The sequence below is a fragment of the Lithobates pipiens genome, unplaced genomic scaffold (assembly GCF_037356315.1).
Source record: "Lithobates pipiens isolate NorthernLeopardFrog02 unplaced genomic scaffold, aLitPip1_a1.2 Scaffold_30, whole genome shotgun sequence".
NCBI classification, from domain to species: Eukaryota; Metazoa; Chordata; class Amphibia; order Anura; family Ranidae; genus Lithobates; species Lithobates pipiens.
The window spans coordinates 75,499,009-75,511,659 of NW_027507791.1; the positions used below are offsets into that span (position 1 = coordinate 75,499,009).

A 12,651-nucleotide genomic window follows, 5' to 3' on the forward strand; every position below is an offset into this window, starting at 1 on the left:
AGTCTCTGTCCATCTCCTGAATATGTCTGCAGTCTCTGGCTATCTCTTGTATCATGTCTGCTGTCTCTGATCATCTCCTATAACATGTCTGCAGTCTCTGATCATCTCCTGTAATATCCCTGCAGTCTCTGACCATCTCCTGTAATATGTCTGCACTCTCTGGGTATCTCCTGTAACATGTCTGCAGTCTATGACCATCTCCTGTAGCATTTCTGCAGTCTCTGGCCATCTCCTGTAATATGTCTGCAGTCTCTGACCATCTTCTGTAACATGTCTGCAGTCTCTGACCCTCTTCTATAAGATGTCTGCACTCTCTGGACATCTTTTTGTAGCATTGCATCCCCTGATGATTACACATTACCCTTAGGTGATGTCTGGGTCACATTGAGCCCCCCCCCCCCCCCCCATTCCAGGGAAGTTGCCCCCCATCACTCCAACCTTCCCAACTGTACAAAAAAAAAAAAAAACAATGCCTTGCCCAGACCTGACATACCCCATATACATTGTGAGCAATCTGCACCTATTGCTCACAATGTAACATTTCTGTTTCAATAAATGACATTTTCTCCGATGTAGCCAATGTGGTGTTCGGGGTGGGCGGGGCTGGGCTGACGTCACGGCTCCGGTTACTTAGCCTGACTTGGTGTGTTGAATGCTGTGCAGACAGATAGAGTTGGTCGGAGAAGGTGGAGGAGCGGAGTGCAGGGTATACATAACATACAGAGTCTATAGGGAGTATACAGGAGATCATGCTGCAGACCAGGCGCTGAGCGGACCGCCTCTGCTGGGAGTATTGGGACCGCCGGAGGGACCGGTCCATGGTGGAGCACAGAGCGGAGATCGCAGCGGGCGGGCAGCGGATGCTCTGGATAGGATGAAGCCGCTCCAAGGCACATCGGAGCTCTCCTCGGGGCAGGACGGCTCTCCCCGGCGCAGGGACAAGGCGGAGGACTCGGAGCGGCACCGGACCCGGGAACGCCTGGAAGCCACCCTGGCCGGGCTGGGCGAGCTGGAGTACCTACGGCACCGGCAGGAGATCCTGGTGAAGGCGGCGCTGAGCCCCGGGGTGGCCGCGGCTTGTACCGACCCTGCCGGCAAAGGTGACAACCCCCGGAGCCTGGAGGAGCGCTTCCTGGAGGAAAATATTCTGCTGCTCAAAAAACAATTGGTAGGTAGTCCGCCGGGTGGTGTGTGTGAGCTGGGGACCCCCATCCCTGTGCAACCTACCCCTTCCAGATGGCTTCAAGAGACAGCTTGCTGCTGGTGTCCAGAGACCATTCATTCTGAGACACTTATTTATAAATATTGCTGGAAATTTATTCTGCAACTGTCAGTGCTGAAAATTGGGGACCAAAGAAAAAAAATCGGGGGGGGGGGGTGGGGGTCCCTGCTATCACCTGTGATTTATGACAAAACGTGGCTTGTCATTGGCTTGGGGGGCTGTTCACACCTGTGCAACACACTTTTGCATGCCACTTATTTAAAAAAAAAAAAAAAAAAAGAGAGAGAAAAAAGAAAAGCTTCTTTTGGTGTTTTTGGACCCCTGGACTTAACAACGGGTAAAGAGGAAAAATCCATGAAAAATAGAGGTGTGACCCTAACCTTAAGCCTGTACTCGCACCACAGCAGTGTGTGTGTGTGTACACACACACATATATATATATATATATATATATATATATATATGTATATATGTGTATATATATATATATATATATGTATATGTATGTATATATATGTATGTGTATGTATATTCGCATGTATGTATTTTTTTTTTTTTTTTTTTTTTTTTTTTTTTTGTGTTTCTCTTGGGTTGGGCAATGAGGAGAGCCCCTTCTAGAGGAGTTTTTCAAATGCAAGAACGTGAGTGTTGCACATTTTGACACACTCATTGAAATCTATGGGGGAAAAGAATGCTTGCGTACGCTGTACTTTCATTGAGCGTAGGGCAACTTGAGTGCACACGACAACTGGAAAGAATGGGATTGTGCATGTTGCGCGTAGGCAACCGAGCATGACAAATGTGAATGGGGGGGCTTATTGTCTAAAGGGGGGGGGGTCTGGTCACACCTATGCAGCACATTTTCCTTGTGGCTTGCAAAGCGGTTCAGGTGCTTTTTTTCGGTGCAATGAGTGAACGTGACAACTGGAAAGAATGGGATTGTGCATGTTGCATTTAGTCGGGCGTAGGAAACCGAGAATGACAAATGTGAATGAGGGGGGCTTATTGTCTAAGGGTCCTGTCCACACCTATGCAGCACACTCTGTAGTTTGAAGAGAGGTGCAGGCACCCCCTTTTTTTTTTTTTTTTTTTTTTTTTTTGTTGTTGTTGTTGTTGTTCATAGAATTTTAAGATTACATGGGGGGGGGGGGAGAAAAAAAAGTGATTTTTAAAAAAAACAAAAAACGCAGACGTGACCAGAGACAACTGGGAGAAGGCGTACATGTTTAAGAACATTCTCGGAGGGCAGGATTACTCATGCGATTTTTAGTGGTGTGGATGAGCGTTTTGAAATCTGCCGTCTCTCACGATCGCTTTGTTTTGTGCCCAATAGATTTCTGTGGGGCATAGACACTGAAGTGATCTAATGTCTACAGTCATGCAGTAGTGCAGCTCAAGGTTATAGCATATATATAGGTTGTCTAGACTAAGAAAAAATACATTTAAAAAAACAAAAAAAAACACAAAACAAACCCTTTTTATTCATCAGACCTTTCAAAGAATTATATCTCTAAACAAAAACACAAACTGGTTCTATCCATAGTAAACTAATTTAATTTTTTTTTTTTCCTTTTTAATCAGAATTTGTTAGGGTACGGATTGCATGTTTAGTTGTGTTCTTAAAGGATTGATCCCCAAGATAGGGAATTTAGAATGGGTTGCAAATGAAATGGTACATCAAATCCTTTTTGTTGCAGTTGTTGAATTTAAACCAGGTGAGCAGTTTTTGCTTGCAGACTTTTATGGGTAAATAGCATAGGATTGTATTCTGGCAGCTGATTGGGGGGTGGGGGGGGGGGGGTATTGAGCATTTACTGTAATATATTTATGAAAGGGTCTACTAATGTACATGGGGTCTGAACTGCAGGTATTTTAGAGGGAACAAAGCCTTGTGCTGCTCCACATACTGCTGAGGCTGGTCTTCTCAATGACCCTCTATCCCCAGCTGATCCTTTCAGTTGTCCCCCCATGTAATCCAGAGGTTAGCCTGACGCCCAGCAGTCCTGCACAGGGAGCTTGCTAACCCTGGCCAGCTTCCCTTTCTGTAACATGACCGTCTGGGGATTTGTAGGCATAATCTGCCAGTAGGCAGTCTTTTTCACTCCAAACAGCACAGTTAATGTAACAGAAGATATTCTTAAATTTTGGCATTCTTAATTCTACCCAGATAACGGACTTGAGGTTTCTTAGGCAGAGAAGGTGAAAAAAAAACAGAGTCCTTATTTGGAAGCAAAGCGACAAATGAAATGTGGCCACTAGAGGATGCCAGTGGGGCATTGTAGAAGCTAAGCGCCTATGATCTCTTCCATGAGCACATCCTTCTCTTTAAGCCCAAGGCAGTTCTTTTCAATAGGGTCCTATGTCAGCTGAGAGCATAGCCAATACAAAGGACTACCCCATACATGCAAACCAATTAACTTCTTCTCCGTCTAGAGCACATAGCTATTGATTAGTCTGTCACACTAGGTACAATCTATGGTCTATCACCCTCCCCCCAACAAAATATATTTCAGATCTGGTTGGAGATAAATTAAACTACAACGTTCCTTGTTTCTCAGATTGCCTTTAATAAAATAATCCATAGCTATCCTCAGCTAAAAAGTGATCATAGCTGATATATGTACACAATACTATCGGGGGTATTTACTAAAACTGGAGCGTGGAAGATCTGGTGCAGCTCTGCATATAAAACAATCGACTTTCTGTTTTTTTTTTTTTTTTTTTTTTTGTCAAAGCCTGCTTGAACAAGCTGGAGTTAGGAGCTGATTGGCTACCATGTACAGCTGCACCAGGTCCTGAGTGCTCCAGTTTTAGTAACTCTCCCCCTATGTATATCCTGCCTGGCTATGATGTAAACTGCTTTGTTTTTAGATATGACCTATAGATTCCATAGAACAAATTTTCTGGGTAGGATCTGTAGAATTGTATATGTATGATTAAAATGTGCAATAATTAAAAAAAGTTCAAAATTTTCCCAAAATTAATTTACATAATTAAAATTCTCTCCCTCCCCCCCTTTTATTATTTATTTATATTTTTATATATTTTTTTTTTTCCCCCCCTTCATTTATAAATGACCACCATGTTCTGTAGATTGGTAACATAGAAAGTTTTATAATAAAAAAAAAAAAATGTACTTTGCTGTTTAGCAAAAACAAAGGTCTAATTATATGCATTATTTATATATATATATATATATATATATATATATATATATATATATATATATATATATATATATATATATATATATATATATATATATATATATATATATATATATATATATATATATATATATATATATATATATATATATATATATATATATATATATAATTTTTTATTTATATTGACCTTTCCTCTGGCAAATGCTAATCCGTGAACTCTCTCTCTCTCCTAGAACTGTTTACGAAAGAGGGATGCTGGACTGTTAAGTCAGCTGCATGAACTGGACAAGCAGATTAATGACCTGAAAATCGATGTTGAGAAGACTGAGGAACATCTTGAGACGGACAGCCGGCCCAGTTCAGGTAAGCTGATACTCTGCAAGAAAATCTGTACAATTTCCAAAGGAAATTCCCAAACAATCCTTTGTCTGAGGGTTTATTTTTTTATTTTTTTTTATTCCCCCCCCCCCCCTCCTAGCTTTGGTCAAAATGGAGCCTTAAATTATTTAATGAAGTAATGTGTTCCTTTTTTCAAAGTATAAAAAATGCTTGCCAACTAATCGGATCTGAATTTTTTTTTTTTTTTTAAAGCAATAAGGGTGCAAGAAATGCGTTATTTTTTTGATCCTGCATTCTCTTATTGCCTTGTTGACTAACACTGGCCTCTAAATGGTCAGGCCTCTGGAAGGTCAATTTATAACCTGATATGCACATGTAATGGACAGTGCCTGTCGAGATAAACACACAGGGTTTGCCCTGCACTGGCTATGCATTTTCTTGCTGTTATGAGGCCTAGATTCCTCATTCTGCACAGTTGGCTTTGGCCAAAGATGTGTCTTCTCCATGGAATTGTAGACGTATTGCTAGTAATCAATGGAAACAGACCTCTTGGGTAAGGTTTTTTTTACACTTTATCACAACAGACTTAAGCCAGGTTTGTGGTGAGGTGATCGTAGCAGGATCTTTTTAACTTTGATCACAAAGGCCTCTATGGGTGGGTAATTGGCAATGGTCATTTACTTCTCCTGGTGGCTTGAACTGCTTGGTCCTGCTTTTCAAGAAATTCTGCAAGCATGACTATCCTAGATGTCCCTCCAATTATGCATCAGGTCTACTGGGTTCATGGATTCATTTAAAATTAGAAATTGTACAGTGTAAGAATTGGACTCCCTTTTTAGAAGCAGCTGACTATGCCTGATTCCTGAAATCCATCTTCTCTGGAACTAGCACTGCTTCTGGGAGTTGGCAGTGGTAGTTTCCATTGCAGACTGGCTTGGTGCCAGTGTGTGATGCCACAAAGGTCCTTGCTGCTCTTAACATTTGGTAGTGCTGGAGTGATGGTAACAAGAAAACCGCTCTTCTGACATCATTCCTTTTGGATTGTGATACTCTAACTAAAGGCATTGGCCACCAGGTTATTTATAAGTGAGATGATGGACTGGTTCAGTTTATATTACCTAGTGCATTATGTTCTGACAAGGAGAAGACTTGACAACTCAAACAAAACTCATTATCCTTGGACACGGTTTGCTAGAACTGTTGTAAATTTTGAACAAAGGCTTCTTATACTTCTTATACTTCTTATACTTATACTTCTACTTCTTATCTGTTCACTAGATATAATGTTGATACAATTTATTTTTATTTTTTCAAAATCTCTGGTAATGAAGCACTTTTAATGTGTTTTGTGCTCTGTAAGTCAACAGCAATTCATTTTGTACATCTGCAATGAATTTGTTTTCTGAGACTGTGTATTTTTATTTTTAGGATTTTATGAGCTGAGTGATGGGACGTCAGGATCTCTTTCCAATTCTTCAAACTCTGTCTTCAGCGAGTGTTTATCCAGCTGTCAGTCCAGCACCTGCTTTTGCAGCCCTCTAGAAGCATCATTAAATCTTACAGATGGTCAGCCAAGATCAACAGGTAGGGTTATTCCCTCCCCCCCCCCCCCCCCAGTAGTTTACGAAAAGAAAAATAAATTAGTTCTAGTTTCTTTATAACCTTAAAGAATTATGGCCTTGTCCCAAGGCTGGGGCAGCTGGGCGGACACGAGGACTCAACTGCAGGAATCTTGCCTCAAAAGTCTCAAAGTGACAAGAAGCTAGTTGTTATTTATGCCACTGGCAAACCAGACAATGGCAGAAGTGGTTTTGATGGGGGGGCATTTGGTGTATTTAAAAAATAAAAATAAAATTTTATGACAGTTTACATTGCTATAATTGGAACATATTGCATCATAAAGTTTGACAACATTTTAACTCCTTTTCAAATTTGAGCAAAGATGTAAAATTCTAGTTAAGACAAAGTTGTGAATCACTCATCCCTAATGGAATATACTTTTGTTTTTTAGTTGATAAATTCTGATAATGAACACTATTACTGCTATTCACTCTTGGTTTTTAGTGGGCAAATATGTGAATGTTTGTTTGGAAAACCATGTAATATAGGTCAGATCTAACAGGCTGTTGGTATATTTGGACCTCAATGGTTGCAGTCCAGTTCCTGCTTGGTGGTTTAGAAAAGTGTTTATTATGCATATTTCAGTATTTTGATTATTTGTATTGAGGCATTTATAATCGGCAGAAAGGGGCCTTTCAATATTAATGCTAGTCTTGGGTAGCTTACAGTTTAATATCCCAATAACCTACTAAAGTGCATAATAATCGGAAGCAAATTCTACTGGTTTGATTTGTAGGGTGTGGGAGAAGCTTTAATACAATGTGAGAAAATCAATACATGTATAGTAAATACAAATGTACTGATAGTTGGACAACAATGTATATTGGGATATGCCTATTGCTATGTCTATATGTCCTATATAATCCAAAATGTCCATACTATGTCATATTAATGCTTCTCGTCCAATGTCTTTCAGATGACTTCTTTGAATGGTTGGACTACAGAGAAGGCCAGTGTGAAAGTACAGGCACGGTTAGGCGCTCTTTCTCTGCACCTCATTCTAACACCGCTGAAGTTGTTGCTGATGTTCATCCCAAGTACCAATGTGATCTGGTCTCCAAAAATGGCAATGATGTCTATCGCTACCCAAGCCCTCTTCATGCAGTGGCTGTGCAGAGCCCAATGTTTTTGATGTCGATGATGGGTAATATGAAGGTGGAAGAGGAGGGACAGATGGGAGCCAATATGAATGACTGCTTAGTGCCTGAACTTGATGCACTAAAACCTGAAGACTCTTTGCTCCCACAGAGTAGTCCCTGCTCAGTTCCTTTTTCTTCCAGTAAAAAACTGGATGGGTACATTTTAGGTGTCATACAGAAGAAATCGCATCCCATAAGGACTAACAAACCTCGAACAAGTGTAAATGTGGACCCAGCCAAAGGCATTTTACGACATGGGAGTATATGTGTCAAACAGACTGGTGGCATCACTCATAACAGCACCACTAACCTGAAGAATTCTAAACAGCCATGTTTACATTCCTCTGGAATAATCTCTGTGGATAATGGCACTTACTCTGCTCTAAAACCATGCTTGAAAGAAACTCAAAATGAACCGGTGGAGAGTAAGAAAGTATCATTGGCCTCCTGCTACCAGCCAAGTAACATTAATGAACTACAAAGCCAAAACAATTCACGGAACATTGTGAAATCTGTCCCTCAAAATCTTGGCAGGGGTCCTGGGGCTGGCACATCAAACATTCAAAAGGATTTGCATGTTAATCCTAATCCAGTTACCAGTCATTTTTCCAATGTTACCAGTCCTCTTTGTAATGGATCTCCCCTGGGAACTCATAAGATCACTTCACTTCCTCAGGAAGTTAAAATTGTACAAGCACCAAAAAGAATTTCACCCAAAAACACAATCAGCTCTTATACATCTCACGATGAGAGGCCACCTCTTGACTTCAAGAGTGAAGGGTCTTCTTCTCAGAGCCTGGATGAAGGACTTTTGGTAAATGCTCATTATATACCAGCCCAACAACAGGGTGTTAAACTCCATAAGTCAATCAAAAATGTGAAGATTGTCAAGAGCTCAACTTTAAAACACAGATCCAATGTGCAGCATGTTGTGGAAAATGGTTCTCAGACGCTGAAAGAAAAGAGCAAGGTAGCTAAAAAATGCCGTTTTCCTGATGACTTGGATACAAATAAAAAAGTAAGAAGGATCTCTCCAAGAAGTAAGAAGGTTGTAGAAAGTGGTATTGTGGGAAAAACTGCAGGTGCTAGCAAACCTACTGGCAAGCCTCATGGACATGCAAAGGATGTAGTGTTGGCTAAACCGAAACACAAGAGGGGTGATTACCGTAGGTGGAAGTCGTCAGCTGAAATTTCTTATGAAGAGGCCTTACGGAGAGCGAGACGGCGGCACCAAAGGGAGATGGTTGGGCTCTATGCACATGTGCCCCTTCCTTATGCCAGCCCGTACGCTTACATTGCAAGTGACTCTGAGTACTCTGCCGAATGTGAGTCTCTGTTTCATTCCACTGTTGTAGACACCAGTGAAGATGAGCAGAGCAACTATACTACAAACTGTTTTGGTGATAGCGAGTCCAGTTTGAGTGAGGTTGAGTTTGTTGGAGAAAGCACAACTTCAAGTGACACTGATGAAAGTGGTGGACTTATCTGGTCACAGTTTGTACATACCCTTCCGATGCAAACTCCCACAGCTGCTGCTCTTCAAACAGCCAAAGCTTTTGTCAAAATTAAAGCCTCGCACAACTTGAAGAAGAAAATTCTTCGCTTTCGATCTGGGTCACTAAAGTTAATGACAACAGTTTGAAACATCAAATGTTTTCCTACTGTCCCTGACCCTTGTTGTCTTTGTAAATAAAGCTGTACCATTTGTGCAAATATTTAAAGTTTACAGTAACTTATGTGGACTTCTGATAACTTCTCTTCTTGTACTGCCTAAATTTTAAGAACTAGTGCAGACCCTGAATCCATTAGTTGGCTATTAAGCAGACTCTGGGAACTTTTCCAGAGTACCATCTTAACGTGTCTCGACAAAAGGCCTCTGACATCCATCAAAATGATTACTCTTTTGAGATTAATCATAAATCTTATTTTTGTCCTTCAGTTCTAGTATGCTATCTTAACATTCCATCTGAATCGGCACCTTTTCTGTTTGACAGAAGGAATTGCACATTTGCTATACGCATTTCCATCTTGCTAGCTGCTCCTCCCCTTTTTTTTTTTTTTTTTTTTTTTTTTTTTAAATCTGGTGATGCGTTGTGAAGTGGTTGAGTATTACACGGATGCACTTGGAGATTAAAGGCAGGGTCACGTTCATCAAACATTATGCATTATGCATGAATAGTATTGGTTTCCATATGCTTTGTACTATGGCTTTCATGTATACTATAATCACTTGTATTTTATAAATTTTGTAAATTATATAACACATTTTACATGGTTTATAAACCTATCTGCTTTAATGCTGTTTAAATTTATTAAACTGGAAAAGAAAAAAATCCTATACTGAGTTGTCAACTCTTCCTTCGTAAAGTATGTTGCTTACGCGATAACCATTTTGGCACCCAGATTATCTGAGTTTGAGTGGTATTCTTTCAAAGCAGTTCCACACCAGGTAACAACCAAGGGTACGTTTTAATAGATTGTAAGAACTTGCTGGTGCTTCTAAATGTAATCTTCAGCCATAGATGTATTATCTCTTTACTAAAATGTTAATCTCATTAATACCAGGCAAAAAAAGCATATTTGAAATTTTGTAAATTATTTCTAAATATACACGGAGCAGTCATGTCTGCTTATTGTATGCTTGGCGGTGATTCATAAGCTTTGCTTGATTACAAAGTAATATCAAAATTGCTTTTAAGGAGAACTTTACTCTTAGAAAAATACTGTTTATCCTTTTCACCTTTCACCGGTTCAACAGGAACTGTCCAAATTTCAATTCGTGTATGGGCAAGCTGGTTGTACGGAAGCCAATCTACCGATTTGACTTTTGTAAAACCAGCCTGTTGGGTTTTTCCCACTTGATCAGTGCCACCAGCTCTAGGAAGTCTCCCCACTGTCGGAATACAATATCTCCGTGAGAAGATTCCCCATCCACTCCTCCTTCTTTTTTTTATTTTTTTTATTTTTTTTTTTCCCCTTCATCCCCCTCCAGTTTTCTCTGGCATCCATCCTATAAATGGAAAGTGAGGGGGAATTCTCCCAAATGAAGACAAAAATAGCAATTCAAAGTTGACCGAGGGTCTAAAATATTATATATGGATCGCCATAGAACACTTTTGCTTTTGAATGTCAATCTAGTTCCTATATTCAATGATGGTTCATTGTTAGCCATACATGATTGTGTGTGGTGTGGGGTTTTTATTTTTTTGGGGAAGTGAGTTAAACATGTTATATACACATAACCGCTTTCTAGTGACCGGGACAAAGATTATTTTGTAGATAAAATGCCACGTATACTACAGTATGGTTGGGTAGATCATATTCAAATTTTTTTTGGCTGCAGAATGAATTTAATTTAAAAGCTGGTGGGTCCCTTTTTGGCAAATTTTACATCTGTATTGGAATACTGACTTTCTACTCAGTGCTATGTTAGCACTTAGAAATCCTATACTGAAGTAGGAGATTTAGATTTCCTGTCAATTGTGAAAAAAAAAAAAAAAAAAAAAAAAAGTTGGTGCCTTCAGGCTATACTCACATCCAGCCAGTCATAAATTACCATTTGGCTTTTTTTTTTCTTTTTTTTTTCCTACCATTTTTATACATTTAAACAAGCACAATTACACGGAGGTAATGGTATTGACTCTTTTTTTTATAATGATAAAATACTAAATGTTAATTGTGTGTGCTTTCTATAAAAAAAAAAAAAAAAAATCTCCAAAGCTGTGAGCAAACATGGTATTTACTTAGAAAGCTCACTGCATTGAAAGGTTTTGTGTTGCTTGTACACAGATTAGTGATCCTTGCTGTTGCTGTGAAAGGGACAACGCTTGTGCAAGTCCTTTGTCACATAAAGAGGTATTGTGTCCCTGTTGCAAAAACACTTCACTTTGAAATTTTAGGGCTTATTCAGTGGCCTAGTTCAAAGTTCACTTTAGCAGCAACCTTTTGAAAATTTTGGTTTCAGTGTGTAGAAAATGCATCTAGAGCAGAAGCTATACCTTACTGAGAATGCAGACAGACCTCTTCATGTATGTGCATCTGGGGCCTGCCTTGCCTTTGGATTTGGCAGATGGGTGTTGGTGCTAAAGGGGGGTGTGGGGGTGTTTTTTTTTTTTTTTTTTTGTATGTTGGGGGTGGTTTGCTTGCGTTAAATCACCTCCTATATGGCTTGCTTGCCCTAAGATTTGCTTTTACCAGACCCAGTAATTCAGCCAAAAGACTTCACATGAAAAGTCTTACCTCTTCTGTCCTTTCTCGCATTCAAAGGGCTTCAGGATACTGCTTTGCACATCTTAAGATTTCACTATAGAAAAGGAATAAATGGGCAACATGTAAAGAGAATTTTTATATATATATATATATATATATATATATATATATATATATATATAAATACATTTTTTTTTTTTTTTTTATGCTATTTTACTAAAGGAGTCTAAAATCTTCACTCAAAGTAGTGAATAATCACTTTTATTATCCAATCAATTGAAAAGGTCCTGTACATGATTGGATTTTCAAAGGAATTTTGCTTTTCACATGATTGGATAATTGAATTTAATGCTCACCCACGTTTCTGATTTGAAGATTCTTAAGTCCTTTAAGAACATAAAGCTAGAGAGGCTTGTTTGCTTTCAATTTAAAGTGATAGTAAACCGCACCATATAAAAAAAAAAAAGACACTGGTGTATTGTGTTTGGTATGCATTGCATACTTGCACATTATAAAACTTTCCTCTAGAACAAAGCTCTCCAGCAGCGTGCTGACAGGGCTTCCATCTTCACCCGGTCTTCCTTCTGGGTTCATGTGCTCCAGCTGTCTGGCTCTGCTGCAATTGCATCACTCCCGCGCATGCATGCAGGCGTCACGGAGCTCTGGAGGGATGGAAAGGCTGCATGCATTGTGAATATCTCCTAAACCGTGCGAGTTTAGGAGATATTCACTGTACCTACAGGTAAGCTTTATAGGTTCATCTGCAGGTAAAAGTAAAAAACAAAGCATTTACTGCGGCAGATTGGCAGTGCTGCGTGAATCGCCATACCTGTATGGCACCCCCGGTGGTCGGATTAGTTACAGAACCGATCAGTCTATAGGTCCAGGCCAATGATTTCTGGCCTGGACCTGCTGATCGGTTCTGGCGAATGAAGAGCCTCTTCTGCTTGTG

At 39.7% G+C, this 12,651-nt stretch overlaps 1 protein-coding gene across 1 annotated transcript; it reads left to right on the top strand.

Annotated features, from left to right (window-relative positions):
• The first annotated feature begins 651 nt into the window (after window positions 1-651).
• Window positions 652-9,828, top strand: DACT1 (dishevelled binding antagonist of beta catenin 1). Its single transcript, XM_077464467.1, has 4 exons — window positions 652-1,168; window positions 4,626-4,755; window positions 6,160-6,315; window positions 7,268-9,828. The coding sequence occupies exons 1-4, from the start codon at window positions 653-655 to the stop codon at window positions 9,130-9,132; spliced, it is 2,667 nt and encodes an 888-aa protein (XP_077320593.1). The 5' UTR covers window position 652; the 3' UTR covers window positions 9,133-9,828.
• The last annotated feature ends 2,823 nt before the right edge of the window (window positions 9,829-12,651 follow it).